The sequence below is a fragment of the Rhinoderma darwinii genome, chromosome 2 (assembly GCF_050947455.1).
Source record: "Rhinoderma darwinii isolate aRhiDar2 chromosome 2, aRhiDar2.hap1, whole genome shotgun sequence".
Taxonomy (NCBI): domain Eukaryota; kingdom Metazoa; phylum Chordata; class Amphibia; order Anura; family Rhinodermatidae; genus Rhinoderma; species Rhinoderma darwinii.
In genome coordinates this window covers 233261632-233283428 of record NC_134688.1, presented here as the reverse complement: position 1 = coordinate 233283428, position 21797 = coordinate 233261632, and the positions used below count along the sequence as shown (strand labels likewise).

Genomic DNA, 21797 nt, shown 5'->3' with positions numbered 1-21797 from the left:
CCTACTCAATAACAAGCAGAAATCTTGAAAACTGTGAGGAATTAATGCAGAAAATATTTTGGAAAATTGTGTAACTTTTAAGTAAAAAATAACATTAATAAGCTGAATGTAGACAACCCTTTTAAGGGAAACATTACTCTCAAATATATAATTAATAGCACCTATAAACTTTCTCCAATATATTCTAAATTTTGGACAGTTCCACATCAAGTGGATCAAAGACTCAGTGTTTACAGAGCACTCATGACAATTCAGAGAGTCTCTGAACCTATCCAAAACAACCAGGGTGTAAAATGCCCTGTGCACTAACATATATCGAGAAAAATTCCCATATACATTTCGGAATCATTTTCCAAGTTTCATCTGAGATGGGCCCTCAGTCTTCTTGTCATTTCTCGAATACATTATTGAGATTTTTAGATGTGTCCTTGAGATAATAACCCTATAAACGTAAAAACTATGTAAACCTTTGAGCGTATTTTTTTTTATAAAACAGAGTATCAGATGATTTTTTATTTTATTGAACTTTTTAATTGTTTTTTATTAAAAAAAAAGGTTTTACTTTTTGAGATCCCGAATACATAGAAACTGTATTTTGCTCTCAAACCCAAATCTGTCAGGTCAGCAGGATTGATGGCTTCGGTGAATCTGACAAGCAGGATCAAGCTGCTATCGATCACATCTAAGTTTATGACTTAGATATGATCGACAACAGGTACGCAGGAACCGCTATCACCGAAGCCGTCAGTCCTGCTGACCTGACAGATTCGGGTTTGAGCGCAACATAAAACTTCTATGTATCCAAGATACATAAAAGGTGCATCTCAAAAAGTTAAATATTTTTTACCTTGGGGCTTCATAAACTCTGAATTTAACCTTAATGCTTGTTTAAAATTTCTGATCTAAGCTCTAGATACTTACATACAAAAAACTACGATTAGGAATGTTAAAATCCCCCACTAACTGTTCAAAAGAAACATTTATCTTCATACAGTTGTGAAATAGTAGTTAAACACACTTTTTTCCCCAATTCTCAAACCCCTCTAGTTTACAAGGGGTAAATAGTGTAATAGTGGGTTCCTCCAAATTAGAAATAATATGCTCAAACTTTAACAACCAAATGATCTTCTAAGTATCCACCACACTTTATGGAGCATCTGCATTGTGGGGGATGTACTCGTTCTTAATGTCTTGGACTCAAGTAAATGCAAAACATTTTTCTCTTTATATAAAATCTGGGAGTGTAAACGATTATTGTCGCATGGGACAAATGATGCTATTGATAAGTCGATTAACCTGAACCACAACATACTGTAGTATCAAAATGGAGATGGAACCACCCAACACCCATGACCTTTACTATTCTGTATAGTATCTAAACTGTTTTTAGTTCCTGTATTTCCCCAAATTAAGTCTCTGAACAAACTCTCCGGAGATTTCAGTATAGATTTATTGACCATATCCTGAGAATTTTTAAATATATACATTTGCGGCAACCAGATCATAATTATTAAAGGCAAGCAATTGTCTAGACTAAAATACACCATATTTAACTTATTCCCTAGAAATTTTTTTAATAGTAGAACCAAGTTTTTCAAAATGATTGAACCTTCTTTAAAATCGGAATCCTTTTTTGTTTCCATTAGGCGGCTGTTCTCTAAATATATTTGGAATAACACTAAACCCAGAATAGCTTTTCACACTCTTATTCGCCCCAAACGTTTGGGGGGATAGGACTCCCAGATATTTAATCCTACTACCACGCCGTACAATTAGCCATGATAACTGAGTGGTTTGACAGTACATCTATTAGACGCGGGGTTCCTGTGGAGGAGGCCTCCATAGGTTTTCCCCTCACCTCCCTTGTGTGGTTTGACAAACGCAATGCAGCTCTGTTTCTGTCCCGCAACTCCCTTACCACTGCAGCATATCAGACATGGATGAAAAGTGAGAAGATGAAATCTCTGCACCAAATACCGTCGCCTTTGATGACGGTTCGTGACATTGTGCGTTCGCAGACTGAGAGATTTCGGGACTGTTCTTCATTGCCTGGGAGGGCTTCCAGCAGCACATATGACTCCATATTGATTGAGGGGGCGGTTCCTACTCTCAACGAATTGCGGTCTCAACCGGGTTTCTCGTCTGTTAATTTTCTCACGTTTATGCACCTTAAAAGGAGTTACCTGAGAGCGCTTAGACAGGGTCCGATTGAACGCCCTCTATCCTGGCTGGAAACAACCCTCCTCCTTCGGCAAACTCCTAAAAAATTGATTACGCTATATTATAATAATCTCCTTAAGATGAACTCATCTGTACAACCTTCTTTTCTTAAAGCTTGGGAGTTGGAACTTAATACTACCTTTTCTGAGAAGGATAACAGAGCAGTTTTTCGGAACTCCCTTGGGACCTCGAGATGTATTAAACTGCAAGAGTCCTCATACAAACTGACCTCTAGGTGGTACAAGACCCCCGGGGCACTGCATAAAATGTGTAACGAGATTTCCCCGGACTGTTGGAGGTGTCATAAAGCCCCAGGTACATATCTACATTTGTGGTAGGAATGCGAGAAAATCTCTCCCTTCTGGTCAGAGATAGAGAATGTCCTCAACACCATAACTCACTCCTCTATTGCCATTTCCCCTCGAATAGTATTTCTTAATTTGTGGCCAACTTTCCCCAGGGGGGCCCATAGGGAACTATGGCTACATCTCTTCGCAGCGGCCAAAGCCATAATCCCGTTATACTGGAAGACTGAGACTATGCCACCTATAAATCATTGGCTTAGGAAAGGCGCCCAGTTGGCGAGAATGGAGGAGTTATCGCATCTTGAGTTCCACTCCCATGCCAAGTTCCAGAGGACAGGGGCTCCCTGGTTTGAATTCTGTAGCAATAGCTCCTTCCAACACCTATGGGGTACAGATTAAGAAGATGGTTACTAGGACAGAGAACTAGTTCATACCCTTTCAATTTGGAACTGAAAGTTGCGGGGCCAGCCAGCCGTGTCCTTTTCCCTCCTTCCTCTCTACCCCCTTTCTGTCCTTTCTACTCCCTCCTCCTTATGGTTAGTGCAAATAGCATAAACTTACGCCTATATGCCCATACCTATTTCTGGTACAGTACGACTGAGATGTTTTGTTTCTTTTTGTTATATCTGCAACGTCTGAATTACCTGTCAAATATGCAAATGTTGGTGCAGATTCGTTGCGTAATTGCCCCGAATCTGCACCAACATTTGCAACGGAAAAATTCTGCCACGTCTGAACATGGCCTTATAATTAGTAATACATAGCAGTTTGATAGAAACCTTTTTAAGCTAAGAGGCACATAAACAAATTACTTTTAGCTGAAAATATAATACACAAACTTTACCAGAGATTAACCCAATAGCAACAGATAAAACTACATTTATATTTGTACAGCAAGGCTGGTGGTGTTGGGCAGCGAGCAGAAGAAAAATATAGCGGAGCATGTGCACTCTGACATTGTAATAACATATGGCCATGCTCTATTGATTTTGTGCTGTACACATAATGACCAATTCAACAGCCCTCAGGACAAATGTACAAATCATTTGTAATAAAGTAGTGTTTCCCAATTACAAGTAACATTCAGTTTAGTTGACAGTGAAGATTTATGAACGCGGTTGATGTGATTAATAAATTGACTTAATTAAATAAACGACAAAAATATCAGCTCTGGAAGCATGCTGAATGATGACCTGTAAAGTTATATTTCAAATTAATCCATATTTTAAAACCTGAAAATAATGTAGATTACTTAACCAATCAGGATGTTTGTCAAGCATGGTAGCTACAGGCAAGTAAGGTGAATAACATGCATGGACATTGGTATTCGTTCCATATGTTGAATCCCAACTGCTGGGCCAATATATGATTGCAACGTTTCAGACATTGTAAAATATAAGATATTTAAAGGTGTTAGTAAATATGAACGGGAAGTCGACTGAACCTGACAATTTCGGCGGGACTGGCCAACTATCTCATGTGTATGGGGATATCCCGATTCTCCCCTGACAGCAGATGTCGAGGGAAATAAGAATTGGCATGTTGGATTTCAACATGCCCGATCCGTTGTTCCTGCGGGAGATAATCCAAAAGAGTCTGGCAGCAGTTTATTCCTCTCTCCTCATTGAAAACACATGCATGTGTATGAGTGAGTCAACAAGAATAGCTGTCGACCGAGTGGCGACCAAAAACCTTTAGATTCTCCCATAATGTGCTGCTATGTAGGAAGACTACAGATGAATGTGTAGATAATATCAAAAGAAATAATTTCATGTCACAAAATGTGCACCTTGTATTGTCCTACGTATCATTGTATCTATTGCTATATCCAATTTTCTTTCAAAAGTGTGGGGTAAAAGGATGATTTTGTTGATTAAAGCGAACTGGTCAATGGTCCACCCAACAATCAAAGTTGTTTTTTTTATGAATGGGATTTCAAAATGTATTTATATCTATTTGTTTTTTGAACAATTAACAAAATGCATACTGTATCTTACAAATCTTGCTAGTTAAAAGTTAGGCCGTGAAAGTGTGTCTGTGCTAAAAATGGACTGAAAAATTGTGTTTGATGCGAGGAAGGTAGCGAGATATTGGGGGTTATGTATATCAAAATGTTCTATGCTTTAAATGAACTACTGCAAAAAAATGTACTAAACTTCAAGTATTTATGAAAACACCGTGGGATGAGGGGAACGGTGTATTTTAAAACTAATGATGATAGTTGTTTGTTGTGGAATACCTAAACAGATGAGTTTCTTATGACACTTTGATACTTAACATTTTGAAAATGTCAGAGGAATTGCACTGATATTGGTATAAAAAGGTATACTGTGTTTGGCATTCTACAAAATGTAAAATGCAGGCCTAATGCATATACCTGGTGCATTTTTTTTAAGTTGAACTTTTAAAGTATGTTCACGGGTTATTTTCAGCTTGTTTTCGGGCGGTAAATGTGGCGTACAAAATGTCTCATAAAAAGACCTGAATGTCACTTCTTGAGTCGTTTTTGGAGCTGTTTTTCATTGACTCAATAGAAAAACAGCTCCAAAAATGGCCATAAAAAACGCTGCAAAAAACTCTGGTTGCTTAACACCTTCCCTCTTTAGCCACTTTTGACCTTCCTGACAGAGCTTCATTTTTCAAATCTGACATGTTTCACTTTATGTGGTAATAACTTCGGAATGCTTTGAGATTGTTTTCCCGTGACACATTGGACTTTATGTTACTGGCAAAATTTGCTCGATACATTCATTTGCATTTTTCTAAATTTAAATGTTTCTGCTTGTAAGACAGGCAGTTATACCACACATAATAGTCGCTAATTAACATCCCCCACATGTCTACTTTAGATTGGTATCGTTTTTTGAACATCCTTTTTATTTTTCTAGGGCGTTACGAGGCTTAGAACTTTAGCAGCAATTTCTCACATTTTCAAGAAAATTTCAAAAGGCAATTTTTACAGGGGCCAGTTCAGTTGTGAAGTGGCTTTTAGGGCCTTATATATTAGAAACCTCCAAAAAGTCACCCTATTTTAAAACCGCCACCCCTCAAAGTATTCAAAACAGCATTTAGAAGGTTTCTTAACCCTTTAGACATTTCACAGGAATTAAACCAAACTAGAGTTGAAATTTAAAAATTTCATTTTTTGTTGTTGCAGAAATTAATTTTGAATCCATTTTTTTTTGTAACACTAAGTTCTACCAAAGAAACACAACTCAATATTTATTGCCCAGGTTCTGAAGTTTTAGGAAATATCCCACATGTGGCTCTAGTGTACTTATAGACTGAAGCACAGGCCTCAGAAGTAAAGGAGCACCTAGTGGATTTTGGACACTCCTTTCTATTAGAATATATTTTAGGCACCATGTCAGCTTTGAAGAGCTCTTGTGGCAACAAAACAGTGGAAACCCCCTAAAAGTGACCCCACTTTAGAAACTACACCCCTCGAGGAATTTATTTAGGGGCATAGTAAGCATTTTGACCGGACAGTGTTTTTGCAGAAATTTTTGGAAGTAGGCCATGAAAATGAAAATCTACATTCTTTCAAATAAAATATAGGTTTAGCTAGTTTTTTTAAATTTCCTAAAGGACTAAAGGAGAAAAAGCATCAAAACATTTGTAGATACATTTCTCCAGAGTAAAACAATACCCCACATGTGGTCATAAATGGCTGTTTGGACACACGGCAGGGCTTAGAAGGGAAAGAGTGCCATTTGGCTTTTGGAGCTCAAATTGATCAGGAATGGTTTTCGGAGGCCATGTCGCATTTGCAATGCCCCTGAGGGACCAAAACAGTGGAAACCCCCCACAAGTGGCCCCATTTTGGAAACTGCACCCCTTGAAGAAATTATCTAGCGGTGCAGTGAGCATTTTGACGCCGCAGGTTTTTTGCAGAAATTATTGGAAATTAAAATCTACATTCTTTCACAGAAAATGTAGGTTTAGCTAATTTTTTCTCATTTCCACAAGGACTAAAGGAGAAAAAGCACCACAAAATTTGTAAAGCAATTTCTCCAGAGTAAAATAGTACCCCACATGTGGTAATAAACGGCTGTTTGGACACACGGCAGGGCTGAGAAGGGAAAGAGCGCCATTTGGCTTTTGGATCTCAAATTTAGCAGGAATGGTTTGCGGAGGCCATTTTTGGGTACACGGCAGGGCTCAGAAGGGAAGGAGTGCCATTTGGCTTTCGGACTACAGATTTTGCTGGATTGGTTTCTGGTCGCTATATAGCATTTGCAAAACCCCTGTGGGACCAAAACAGTGGAAACCCCTCAAAAGGGACCCCCATTTTGGAAACTACACCCCTCAAGGTATTTACCTAGGGGTGTAGTGAGCATGTTAACCCCGCAGGTGTTTTGCATAAATTAGTGTGCACTTGATACTGCAGAGTAAAAATTGGATTTTTCAATAGATATGCCAATATGTGGTGCCCAGCTTGTGTCACCATAATAAGACAGCTCTCTAATTCTTATGCTGTGTTTCCCGGTTTTAGAATCACCCTACATGCGGCCCTAATCTTTTGCTTGGACATTTGACAGGGCTCAGGAGTGAAGGAGTACCATACGAAATTGAGGCCTAATTTGGCGATTTACACAGAATTGGTTCACAATTGCAGAGGCTCAGATGGGAAATAATAAAAGAAACCCCCCAGAAGTGACCCCATTTTAGAAACGACACCCCTCAAGGCATTTATTAAGGGGTGTAGTGAGCATTTCCACCCCACAGGTCTTTCCAATAAATAAATGCGCTGCGTATGGTGCAAAGTAAAAATTAAAATTTTTCCCCAGAATTGCCAATTCATTGGCAAGTATGTCGTGCCCAGCTTTTGCCACTGGAGACATACACCCCAAAAATTGTTAAAAGGGTTCCCCCGGGTATGGCGGTGCCATATATGTGGAAGTAAACTGCTGTTTGGGTACACTGTAGGGCTCAGATCGGTGGGAGCGCCATTTGGCTTTTGGAGCGTGGATTTTGCTTGGTGGAAGTTTTGTTTGAAGTTTTACTGGTGTTTCAGTTTATAATGTGGGGCATATGTAAGCTGGGCAGAGTACATCAGGGGCATAGTCAGGGGGTATAATAATGGGGTAAACAATAAAATAATCTATAGATGTGTGTTACGCTGTCAAGCAATCCTTTCTGCGCAGGCCGATGTCGCACTGATAAACGGTGTCTTTACTTATCCCCCTTTTGGTCCACACTCCGCACCTTTGCCGTTTTGGGAATTTTGCTAGAAAGTGTTGTCCTGGTATAATACGGGCACCCTCGCTTCTATAAGATATGTTTGGGGCCCCCCCTTCCTGGTTCCCTAATTTTAGGGCCCCGATAAATCGCCTCTTGAAACAGACGAAATGTTCCCCTCTGATCTGCACAACTGCATATTTTTTATTTCCTGGGTTTTTGGAGCCTTAACTAATTTTATTTTTTCATAGACGTAGTGGTATGAGGGCTGTTTTTTTTCGGGACGAGCTGTAGTTATTATTGGTACCATTTTGGGGTACATGCGACTTTTTGATCACTTTTTATCCTATTTTTGAGAGGCAAGGTGACCAAAAAACTGCAATTCTGTCTTAGATTATTTTATGGGCTTTTTATACAGCGTTCACCATGCATTATAAATTACATGTTAACTTTATTCTGCGGGTCAGTACGATTCCGGCGATACCAAATTTATAGCACTTTTGTTATGTTTTAAAACTTTTTGCCAATAAAATTACTTTTGTAAAAAGAATGTATTTTTTCTGTCGCCATGTTGTGCGAACCATATCTTTTTAATTTTTTCATCGGTGGAGCTGTATGAGGGCTTGTTTTTTGCGAGACGAGCTATAGTTTTTATAGGCACCATTTTTGGATACATGCAAAGTGACAAAAAAACAGAAATTCTGGCATTATTTTTTAAGGTTTTTTTTATGCCGTTCACCGCGTGGCATAAATAACATAATATTTTTATAGTTTAGGCCGTTACAGTTGATAAGGGAAAAACGGTGATTGTGTTTTAGTTTATTACTTAAAATTTGTATAATATTTATTTTCACTTTTTTAAAATTTTTTTCACTTTTTTTACACTTTACTTTAGTCCCACTAGGGGACTTGAAGGTCCAACTGTCAGATTTTTTTTCGAATACATTGCACTACCTACGTAGTTCAAAGTATTAGATCTGTCAGTCATTCACTGACAGCAAGCCGATTAGACATCATGAGCCGGCGCCATCTTGCCGGCGGCTACGGAAGCCTGGGCGGGGGCGGGGGCTGGAAGTTTTCCATGCTAGGCAGACCGGGAGGTCAGTATTAGGCCACCGGTTGCCATTGCAGCCATCGACACTCCGAAGATTTCATTGCTGGGGTGTCGATGAGCTGCAAACACCTTAAATGTAGCCATCGCTTTTGACGGCTGCATTTAAGGGGTTAATGGCGGGGATCTAAGCTAACTTCGGTCCCCGCCGTTACAGCAAGATGTCAGCTGTCAGATACAGCTGACATCTGGGGATGATGGCACCGACTCAGCTTCTGAGCCGGTGCCATGCATTTGGCGTAAGTATGCAACATTTTGCGGGAAGCACTGGCTTTCCATGTCGTATACTTATGACAAATGTCGGGATGGGGTTATAATACGGCTGAAAATCAGGGGCTGTGTTCCCTTAAAAACAGCTCCGTATTTACAGCCGTTTTTTCGTTAAACGTGTGAATATAGCCTTAGGGTTTGTTAGTTAGACTTTTATCTGTTTGATTTCCCTAATATAGACTTAAATGCTTGCACTGCAATACCCCACTCAGGTTAAGGGCTCATTTAGATGAGCGTGTAACTCGTCCGTGTGACGGCCGTTAAAACAACGGCCGTCACACGGATACATGTATTTCAATGGGGCCGTTCAGCTGTTTTTCATGTCCGAGGTTGCCCATGCTCGTCTGAATGTAGCCTGAAGCTGATACACTGTGTTATGCCCATTGCAAGTCCTTAGGTGAAATTCACACAAACGTGTGCGTTTTGCGCACGCAAAATATGCAGCGTTTTGCGCGCATTGCAGTTCCATGTGTCATCAGTGAATGGTGCGTGGCTGCGTGATTTTCATGCATATGCCATCCTTATGACACGCGGTTTCGATGCTTAGAAACTGCAATGAATGTGGTGCTTTTTTTTCCATCATTTATTTAACAACTGTAGTGCAAATCACGCGCGACACACGGAAGTGCTTCCGTGTGCTATGCGTGATTTTCACGCACCCATTGACTTCAATGGGTGCGCAATGCGCGTAAAACGCTAAAGTATAGGATGTCGTGATATGTCGTGAGTTTTACGCAGCGGACACACGCTGTGTGAAAATCACAGAATGTCCCCATTGACGTACATAGGTCCGTGCGACGCGCGTGATTTTCACGCGCGTATCACGGACGTTAAATACGCTCATGTAAATAAGGCCTTAGGGGGTCATTCGTGATACAGGGTCGTAGAGGCACGTGATTAATTTGTTGCAGATTTTAGTGCTGATTTTGGTGCAGATCTTACTGTGGATTCCACTCCTCCTATATTAAGGCTGGATTCACACGACCTATTTTCAGGCGTAAACGAGGCGTATTATGCCTCGATTTACGCCTGAAAATAGGGCTACAATACGTCGGCAAACATCTGCCCATTCATTTGAATGGGTTTGCCGACGTACTGTGCAGACGACCTGTCATTTACGCGTCATCGTTTGACAGCTGTCAAACGACGACGCGTAAATTGACTGCCTCGGCAAAGAAGTGCAGGGCACTTCTTTGCAACGTAATTTGAGCCGTTCTTCATTGAACTCAATGAAGAGCAGCTCAAGATTTACGAGCGTCTCAGACGCCTCGCATAATACGAGGAGGAGCATTTACGTCTGAAACGAGGCAGCTGTTTTCTCTTGAAAACAGTCTGTCTTTTCACACGTAAATGCCTGCTATCGTGTGCACATACCCTAAGGGTGAAATACGTTGTGAACTTACAGATTGAGCATGCAGCAAACTTGAAAATCCACCGCATGCTCTTATTTCTGTGCTCTGATTTGTTAAAATCTTATCCAAATAGCAAAGCCGCATGCAAAATCCACAGAAGTTTTGTCCCGGATGCAGGAGAAACTATTTCCAAACTGCTATTTTTCAGCAAATACGTGTGTTGTTTTTTTTAGCCATACGAGGGCTTGCTCTTTGTTTTTTTTGCAGGATGAGCTGTAGTATTTATTGGCACAATTTCATGTACCCTATAATGTACTGAGAAACTTTGACTAATTATTTTATGGGGTGGAATGGAAAAAAAATTGTAATTTCTTCATTGTTTTTTAGGTTTTATTATTACAGCATTCCCTGTCAGTGGAAAATGACATACTACCTTTCTGCTGCGGGTCAATATGATTCCGGTGATACCAAATTTATATATTTTTTTTAGGTTTCACTACATTTACGGAATAAAAACTATTTGTTTAAAAATAATCTTTTGTGTTGCCATATTCTGAGACCCAAAACTTTTTTTATTTTTCTGTTGCTGGAGCTGTGTGATGGCTAGATTTTGGCAGGGTAAGCTGTAGTTTTTATTGGTACCATTTTGGGATACATACGACTTTTTGATCATGTTTTATTCAATTTTTTGGGGAAGACAGGTGACCAAAAAAGCTGCATTTTTGGCTTTCTTTATGGTTTTTTTACGCCATTTACCATGGGGGTAAATAAATGTATACTGTAATAGCTTGGATCGTTACAGACATGTCGATCTCAATTATGTTTAGATTTTTATTGCTTACATTATTTTTGGGAAAAAATTGGAAAAAGGGCTTTTTTTAACTTTCAAATGTTTTTTTTCAACATTCTTATACTTTACTTTTTTCTTTAATCCCACTAAAGGACTTAAACATGCAATCATTTGATCGCTTGTTAAATACACTACATTTTGAGTCCTAACATTAAATCCTGATTCTGACAGGGCTTAATAGGAGGACCAACATGGCAGACCAGTGGCACTTCATTAGGCCTCCGACTGCCATGACAGCCCATCGGCACCACATGATCGCCTTGCGAGGTGGGGGTGATGGGGTAACAGAGGTGGCTCCCCTATCTAACGGCTTAGATGCTGAGGTCGCTATTGATCGAGTAATCTAAGCCATTAATAGGTCGGGATCTGAGTTATCTCCAATCCCGTCCGTTAGAGCGACGTGTTGGCTGTACTCAGGGGCATTGCTAGAGACTTAAAAGATCAGGGGCACAAGCGTATCGGAGATAGCGTATCTATAAGACTAAGGCTCCTATAGCTACACCACTGGATAGAATTGGATACATTGTCTCAGCAGACAGTATCACACATAATAGGCTTGGGGTATGTTCACACGCAGAATTTTCAGGCGTATTTCAGGGTGTAAACGCCTCATAATATGCCTGAAAAAATGGTAGCTAAACGCCTACAAACATCTACCCATTGAATTCAATGGGAAAAACGGCGTTTCGTTCATACTGGGCGGTTCTTTTACGTCGCGGTTTTAGAAAACGCTGCATAAAAAGCGCTGTGTTAAAAAGGAGCATGTCACTTCTTGAGCTGTTTTCGGAGCGTTTTTTTATTGTGTCAATGTTAAAACAGCTTCAAAACAGTTACTAACATATGTACACCCCCCAAAGAAAATATGTGTGCGTGTTTGTATGTGTGTGTATGTGTATATATATATATATATATATATATATATATATATATATATATATATGAGGCTCATATGATAGGCTTAGATATAGGGCTCAGCTCGCTATATTTCGCTGCACCCAGGAAAGGTAAAAAATAATAATTGCTTTGCTTTTTTATGTGTTACTAATTTTTTTGTTGTGTTTGTGTTTTTTTACAGGTTTGGATGTTGGACTACTTCAGATTCGAGGACTTCTTCGATGACGGCCTTTTTTATTCTCAATAAAATGGTTAACGAGGATTCTTATAAAGTTATACATCATGTTATACAGTATAAGATTACTGTCAGCTGGGGCCCTGTATCTAAGCCTACTATGTGGTAAGCTTAGATACAGGGTCCTTCAGGCAGTATCATACAGATGTAGCTGTCTTTATCTTGACTTTTAATGCATTAAATACACAGTGGCAAGGTTCTTTTATCTTGACTTTTCAATGACTTTTCAATGGCTTTTGTTGTGTGATATCACGCTGCAGCAAGATATCAGAGTCAACATAAAGATGGCTAAATCATTACATGGCCAGGGCAAGTATAGCGCCCTATGACTAAGTACGCAGTTGGCGTTTGAAACGCCTAAGCGTACTGGTCCTTTGTCTTTATGTGCTGGGTGAATTTTTTATGCTAATACAATAAAGTCCTGAAATTTCTTCATGAAGTGCTGGATCATACCTTTTTTTTGCCCCTATAGTGTCATCACCATAATAACAGGGGCTCGTGTATTTTATTACATCGGCCGCAGTTACTATAGTAAGTTTGTATAGATGGGGTGCGGGGAGGCCACGGCCCCCCTTGGCTTCGGGGCCTGGTCGCAAGAGCGACCACTGCAACACCTATAGCTGCAACACTGAATGTTTCAGTTGCCAGGGGATCCGGGGCACCGAGCCAAAGATCCGGGGCTTGGGCCCTGAAGGCCCTGTGCTAGCGACGCCCCTGGCTGTAATATACAGCTGACACCTGCTCAGTTTGGAGCGAGCTTAGCTTGTAAGCCCGCTCCAATCTCCCCCTCCTAACTATGACGTACGATAATGGTCTGGACGGGGTAAAACTATATTTTGACTTTTTATTTTTATTGATCATAGCATAGTGCTTTTATTGAAACTATGAGAGGACAATTTAGCTTTCGTGGTGCCATTTTTAGTTAGGCTATTCTCGCAGATGGTGTGAGAATTCACAAGAACAAATCATGGCATGCTCCACTGCATGCTGTAATATAGAAATGCTTTTAGGGGAGAAGACGGTGCCTAACGGAGGCACCAAAATGTAACAAAAGGATAACACACAGGTTTATAATACTGACTTATGGGACTCTGTGTCCTGCTGTTCAGGGTCATTGCACAATTCAATGCCAAGTTCATGAGCCTTCCGAGGTAGTTACCATTTCACATAAGTGCTATGGTTGTTGGATAAATTTGCTATTTGATATGAATTAATATAATATAATATACTAAACTATTTGTATACTATATTTTATTTTAAAAGCATTCTGTGTGACACATATCCAATAAGAGAAGCCATCAATACCCCTCATTTTTTTGTGAGCAAGGGGGTGAACCAACAAAATCCTAGGAAATTTTGATGTTGAAATATTGCGCCATATAAAGCACTTATGATCAGAACCATATTACAAATGTCACATTACATGGGCCACAAGGTTTTACCAATGTAAATGTTTCTTCTGTATCGATTCACATGCCCTGGAGTTCAGAAGAAATTCACACCATTTCAATGTTGCTTTGTTATACAGCTATATTAGGGGTCGATGACTTTTCTTCTTTTCTATACAACTGTTGCATCCATCATGAGTTTTCATTCTGTATGTGTTTCCTGTAGTCAGACCAGAACCAGGTGAAGGCCATTCTCCGAGCACTTTATTTCTGTGAGGGATGTACTTAGTAGTTCAATGTGGGCAGTGTTGACAACATGATTCCTACAAGTTATTATGCTAAACCAGGATTAACCTAGTCGGGAAGTGGCAAATCATTAGACTGAACTGACAACTGACTGTTTACCTGGCATGTGCAATAACACAAAAAGTAATTTCTTTTGAGACTTAGGAAAAAGTGCAGAGCTTCTCCTCTTCACAAAAGATAATGGTAAATGAAATTGAAAAAGAAAATGTATATGCTTTCATCTCCAAGCGATGGATGTGGCTCAGCTGTTAGAAGCCTGCCGGTAATAACCTATCCATGAGTTGCAAATCCAAATCGTGCCATCTACACAAACCATCTCTCGTAATCATGGGAGATATCATCTAGAATAAAATGCAGTCAGACATTTCCTAAAGTGTGCAGGTGGATGCATCCAGTTACAAAGGCAAGTAATCCACTTTTAGGATTAACTAGTTACATCCAGGCAATTGAACTAATGTAACACATGCAACATTCTAATAAGGTTCCAAAAATAAACAGAATTATTCTATTTCTAGTTGTCCTATGGAACATCATGAGTGTATTTGAACTTATGCTTTTCCATCAACAAGAGCAACATCCATTTTTTTTTTACTATATATCATCTATTAAGATATATTCAGTCTTGTATGATTTCCATAGGACAGAGCAGAAAGCCTCCAGAGATGAATTACATTATAGGCCCTTTATATGATTGGAATATTCTGGCCTAACCAGCATCCAGGAGGCTTACATGGGCTGTTCCTCTGGGTTCTCCAGGGATCTATTTTAAATTGAAAAAGGCCTTCGGAAACCTAGAAAGAAATGCACATAGATGATCAAGGTGTGCCAGTGCGCACATGAAAAGGAATTGTAAGGTCTCATTCTAAAACCATAATATTTTATCAATCATGATGAAGTCATTATCACTATAGGAAGCCCAGAAAAACCTCTTTATCCTGTGACCAAAGGATTTATTTATCTTACGTAGGACAGAATGTGTCATTTGTATGTTCCCTTATAAAAAAGTTATTTTTAGTGTTGGTATAAAAGTATACACATACTATTAGAATTGTACCATTGATAACAATCGTGGTGACAAGCCAACACTCATATCCAAAGCAGATGTCATGAAGCCGTCCATACATACAGTATACTGTGCGGTTTTGAAGTGAACACTTGGGAAATACTATGCTAGGAGCATCCTCAGAAATTATTTTCTGCGTGTGACTCGTCTCTCCTTCAGCCAAACACCAATTCTGATTCTTAATAACATCGTCTGAATAACAATCTCTGACTATCAGAGAATCTGCAGGAATTGTATGCAACAGTTGCTGACATAGAAATCTCACTCGACTCCTTAACAATAGACAGCGGATTCTGCTCTATCTCAAGGCAGAGCTGTTTTATAAGAAGCAGGCAAGCACCTTTAGCTGATAAGCAGGGTTAAAGCAGCTGCAATCTGGCATTGAATGAAAATCTCCACTCAGTCAGGCAAAATAAAAAGCTTCCTTCTCATCAACTCAACATTGTGCACTGTACCCAGCACCAAACAGCAACTGGTGGCTTTACAAACAAGCTCAGCCCATCTCAGATTGACTCCAATATTGTCTTAAAATACATAAATACACCAAAAAGAACTTTTTTCTCTTTATCAATTCAAGGATCTGATTGATCAAAGGCAACATCATTCATCATTTACATGATATTAAGGTCGATGGGCCATAGAATGTGAGAAAACATAACTAAGAAGTCTTAGACAACCGGAACCAAATGTATAGTTTATACCTTACAGCTGATTATATAGAACTTTTATCACAGCTCTATTATTATTGTATTGTATTATTATTAAATTTTCCAATGGATCTCTGCACAATTGGCAAAAAAGTGCTACTACTTCCTTTGTATCTCAACCACCTTTAAAAGTTACAATGTCACCCTGTAAATATATATGTATATATATATATATATATATATATATATATATATATATATACATATATATATATATATATATATATATATATATATATATATATATATATATGTACACACATACATTACTTCAGCAGTGCAGGATCCCTCACGTGACATGGACTTAGTCACCCCTGTCAATCAACATAGTAAGATAGTATACATGCAACTTACTGCAGTCATCTGAATCATATCCATCCAGGTCCACTTCCTCATCATGTTTAGAAGATAGTGTGGTAGTAGTTGTAGTTGTGGAAGCTGCTCCATATGCCCCAAATAATTTGTCCACATCTTCCTCTTCCTCTTTCGAACTTTCTGACGGACTAACAGATGGTTGACTCACGTTCGATTTAAGAGAGTTACTACGGGTAACGGTGGTGGGGATACCACGAGGAAAACGGGGAAAATAGTCAGAAATTTGTTTGATCGGCTTGATGGGACCTGGACACACATCAATGGCCATATGCTCCTGGATGCTTATGGTCATTTTCTCTCCTTTTCGGAGTGTCATGCATGCGATTCTGTTCCAAAACCCAAATCAGAGAATGGATTGCAGAAAGAGAATGGTTTATTGAAGTTCAACTACATAAAGAAGCAAATATTTCCCTTGGAAAAGGAGATGCTGCTGCAGGCTATGTTCTTCTCTCTCTTGGACTTTCAGACACCTTTTACATAGTGCCTGTAGCTTCCTGCAGCCACAAACGATCCTTATCCTCCCAGAGACTGCTAAGCCCTAGCGTGAGCTAGAGAAGAACTGACAGACAGGGGGGGGGGGGGGTGTATTGGGTGATGTCACTTGTTAGCAACCAAGCAAAATACAGGAAGCAAAGGAATGAGGGATGGGTCAGGTGCACTCGGCAGCCCTATACCTTCCAGCCTGCCAGCATCATCATCAGGCTCGGTGACTGTCAAAATTAGGGACTTCACAACAAAGGACAATTCTTGATTCTTAAAAAGCTCAACAGCAGATACTCTCGCTTTTCACCGCACTACCCTGTCTTAGCTAATGTAACCCTTAGGATGCCAGAGGAACAGTTTTGCTACACCGGCCACTAACATAGGATCAATACTACACCGCATACAACTTTCATGCACAGCATGTTAATCATGTGTCGATGAAGGGTGAAATAAAATTTAAAAAAAAATAATGATTGTGAGAAACAAATGTGGAATCAAAATTGTCGGTTTTTTAATTGGCACAACAGACGACTGCTCCACTTACACATTTGTTGCAAATAGATAGTTATTAATAACAGTGTTAATGACATGCAACCTCAAGTCAGTGTGGATATGTTGTGAAACGCTGAGATGTGATACAGTGTCACAGGTTGTGTACTACACCTCCCATGATGCTTAACCTGCCAATCTCAATTTATTCAGGTGGAATTGCAATTTATTTCTCTGCTTTGCAAATAAGTGGGAGATTGGATTAAATGCAGTTCGACTACAAATACACGATTAATCTTTAAGAAAAGTAATAGACAAATGGGTTGTCTTAGAGCCTGTTCATTTAATAGAGGCGGCTCACTATTTTTAAATACCCAATCAGGGAATTCTAAATTGCTGGAGTGGGTCTCCTGATGTTTGAGCCCCAATACCTTTGAAGGTGGCGAAACATGTCGGGGGGCTCTTTGAAATTTAATACATTGCGGTCACTGGTAGTTGTATGTTATTAGCGAACTGCACAGTGGCGGACACAGACTGCAAAAGGCCCCTGTGCAGATAATGTGCCAGGGCCCCCCCGCCCCCCCCCCCCCAATACCGACAAAGTTACCTAAACATATATATGCATATAAAAATAAACCTTACTAATAAAAATTATGAAGGAAGATTTATATTGTACATTTTATTACCAGTTTAGAACACAAGTAACACATTTTTTTCCGGGTTAAATTCTTATCTAAACTAAGTCCCTAAATGTGGGCAAAGAAAATGAAAAACCTATACTCACCTCCTCCGGCGCCTCCGTTCCCCCTCCGCAGCCCCTATCCCTTTCTGTGTTTACAAAGCTGCTGTGGTGACGCGCGGTCGATGGCACATGACCGCTGCAGCCAATCAATGCCCTCAACAGCGATTTGCTGTGGAACTACTGTCCTCAGCAGCACACCAATGAGGAGTTATTGGCAGCAGCGGTCACGTGCCATCGGCAGCGCGTCACCAGTGCAGCCTTGTACACTTGTAACACAGACCGAGACAGGAGGATGGGGGCTGCGGCGGGTGAACGGAGGCGAGGGAGGAGGTGAGTATAGTTTTTTTATTTTCTTTGCCCACATTTAGAGACTTAGGTTAAATTGAATCATTGAATATAACACAAAGCACTCATGCAACTGAGATGCAATAATTTAGATGATCTTATCATGCTTAGCTTACTGCACTGTTACCTATCAAGCAGGACTGAATCTCAAGATATCTACAGAGGGGGCTGTATGGCGTTATCTACAGGGGGGACTGTATGGCGCTATCAACAGAGGGGGCTGTATGGCGTTATCTACAGGGGGGACTGTATGGCGCTATCTACAGAGGGGTCTGTATGGCGCTATCTACAGGGGGGTCTGTATGGCGCTATCTACAGGGGGGACTGTATGGCGCTATCTACAGGGGGGACTGTATGGCGCTATCTACAGGGGGGACTGTATGGCGCTATCTACAGGGGGGACTGTATGGCGCTATCTACAGGGGGGACTGTATGGCGCTATCTACAGAGGGGGCTGTATGGCGTTATCTACAGGGGGGCTGTATGGCGTTATCTACAGGGGGCTGTATGGTGTTATCTACAGGGGGGACTTTATGGCGTTATCTACAGTGGGGTCTGTATGGCGTTATCTACAGGGGTTCTGTATGGCGTTCCCTACAGGGGGGGTCTGTAGGGAAAGTCATACAGCCCCCCCTGTAGGGAACGCCATACAGACCCCCCTTTAGGGAACGCCATACAGACCCCCCTGTAGGGAACGCTATACAGCCCCCCCTGTAGGGAACGCTATACAGCCCCCCCTGTAGGGAACGCCTTACAGCCCCCCCCTGTAGGGAACGCTATACAGCCCCCCCCCTGTAGGGAACGCCATACACCCCCAATCACTCAAAAAAATGCGACCTACAGTGTGAAAAGACAAAAGACATGTATCCCCTATCCACAGGATAGGGGATACATGTGTGATCGCTGGCATTGATAGGGAGAGCGGGGGACCGAAAGTCCCCCGAAGTTCTCCATCACTCACCTCTGACTTCCGGTGTCTGCGCAGCTCAAGTGTGACCGGCGCTCCATTCATTTCTACGGAGCTGCCGACACAGACCCCGGAAGTCCGAGGTTTGTGATGGAGAACTTCAGGGGACTTTCGGTCCCCCGTTCTCCCTATCAATGCCAGCGATCACACACGTATCCCCTATCCTGTGGATAGGGGATACATGTCTTATGTTTAATGGCAGAGCGGGGAGATACTCCCTGCTCTGCCGTAGTGTTCCGTGGCATCGCGCTGTAGCAGCCATAGCGGCAGCTAGCGGAGATTCCGGCCAAGGTGGGGGCCCGTGCCGGCAGGTGACGCGGGCCCCCTCATGCCGCGGCCCCGTAGCAGCCGCTACGGCTGCTATAGCAGTAGTTACGCCCCTGTGTTAGGGGGAGTTCACACTGAGGTTTTTTTCGCGAAAAACGTCAGAAAGTGCCTCCCATTGAAATCCATGAAATTTTTCCTGCGAGCAGTAAAAACCGCATGCGGGAAAAAGAAGCGCAATGCCCTTTCTTCGGGCGTTTCTGTCTCTGACTTCCCATTGACAACAATGGCAGGCAGAAAATGCGTTTTTTGCTGCGTTTCCCTGCCCACGGCCCGATGGCCGAAAAACGCCACAAAAAAACGCAATGAAAAACGCGAGAAGTGTTCTACCGGCAGGTCAAAATATGCCTCAAAATTCCGGAAGGAATTATGAGGCAGATTTTTCTACATAAAAACTTCTCCCTTCTGACATGAACTTTTTAACTTCATCTACCTGTCCTCTGCAGTCTGCACGTCCTCCACTCGTCCTGTGTCTGTCCTCCGCTCATCCTATGAGTTCTCCGGCAGTCCTGACTGTACTGTCCAGCCGCCCGAAGTCTTACGTCGCACCGCCCCCTGTCCTCTCCCCTGCCTGAGCGCTCCTCCTACCACCAGCATCGCCGTCCTGTCCTATTCATCTGTGCCAGATTGGCAGTGCAGTGTAGCGGCTATCACCGGGCCCGGGCACCCGCCCCCTCCCTCCCGATTGGTAGTGCAGTGTGGCGGCTATCACCGGGCCCCCGCCCCCTCCCTCCCCTCATGCCTAGTGTTGTGATGCTACTAGGCATGAGGGGGCCCGTGCCGCCAGGCCTGGTACATAAAATGTAATGTGCCTGTCAGGGCGACACGGGCCCCCCCATGCCGCGGGCCCCGTAGCAGCTGCTACGGCTGCTACTGTGGTAGTTACGCCACTGAACGGGCCCCCTTCCCACGCGGGGCCCTTGTGCAGCTGCACCGGCTGCACATGCGGTATGTCCGCCCCTGGAACTGCAGCCACAAGTTAGCAAATATACAATGATGTTATACTAATTTTGCAACAGCGTTGCTATATCTCAAACCTGATGTTACCCACACTACCAGACCGCAGTGGCAATTTTAATTTAGTGTGGTTAAATTAAGCAATACATGTTATTGAATAAAAGTTATGTTTTATTTTCTATCGATGAGTTAGTAGGCACCTGGGAAATAAGGGGCTTTATCTTGCCCATGGGCAAGTTAGTGTTAGTGATGGATTCCCGTTCAGGACCCTCATCTATTAGCGTGGGAGGAGAGCATCAAAAAGAGCACCCGCGCCACTTTGTGAAAAAAGGGCGTGGCGTCGTGTAAGGGGAAGGACCACAGCTACCCAACAGATTTCGTATAATTTAGAAAATTATAGTGTAAATCTACGCCAGCTCCTAGCTTGCAGAGATTTCACTCGGTGGGGCATAGCAAGGTAGAGGCACATGCCGGGTCCTGTACCTTGCCCCCCCAACTCCAATAGCTGACAATTTAATTAATAAGCGGCGGATGCCTCTTAATAAATGTTTTGCGTCTTTCGGCCAGTCGCACCACAAGTGTGGCACAACAAATGTGGCCATGCTCCATCCATTCCCTGAAATCAACCATAAAATTTAAAAAAAAAACATACTCATCTCACCGCTTCTCTTCTACCCTCCGGGTTCCCTAAGCATGACGCAGCTCATGCAAGGTCCTGACGCCGGGCAGTGCCAGTACGTTTTATGTGACGCAGCACTGATGACGTTGAGTACTGCATCACATATTAGGCCTTATTCACACAACAGGGTCCGAGTGTTGGCCGATAAAAACGGCCGTTTTGCATCCGTTCCGATTCCGTTCCGGGCCGTGTTGCCGTTTTTAACGGCCGATTTTGACCCGTTTTGCATCCGTTTTTTGCCACCCAGCCCCCTGTATGTAATGCCACACAGCCCTCTGCAGGTAATGCCACCCAGCCCCTGGCAGGTAATGCCACCCAGCCCTCTGTATGTAATGCCACTCAGCCCTCTGCAGGTAATTCCACCCAGCCCGATTCAGGTAATGCCACCCAGCCCCGGCAGGTAATGCCACCCAGCCCCCTGTATGTAATGCCACCCAGCCCCCTGCAGGTAATTCCACCCAGCCCCCTGTAGGTAATGCCACCTGGCTCCCTGTATGTAATGCCACCAAGTCCCCTGTAGGTAATGCCACACAGCCCCCCCTGTAGGTTGCACC

General features: G+C 42.0%; 1 protein-coding gene across 1 annotated transcript in view; it reads right to left on the bottom strand.

The window, feature by feature from the left end:
* Nucleotides 1-16769, bottom strand: part of DOC2B (double C2 domain beta) — a 657062-nt gene extending 640293 nt beyond the window's left edge. The window contains exon 1 of the mRNA XM_075852930.1: nucleotides 16237-16769. Coding sequence (XP_075709045.1) covers nucleotides 16237-16573 — 337 coding nt within the window. The 5' untranslated portion in view covers nucleotides 16574-16769. The remainder of the gene's footprint in view (nucleotides 1-16236) is intronic.
* Nucleotides 16770-21797: the final 5028 nt, after the last annotated feature.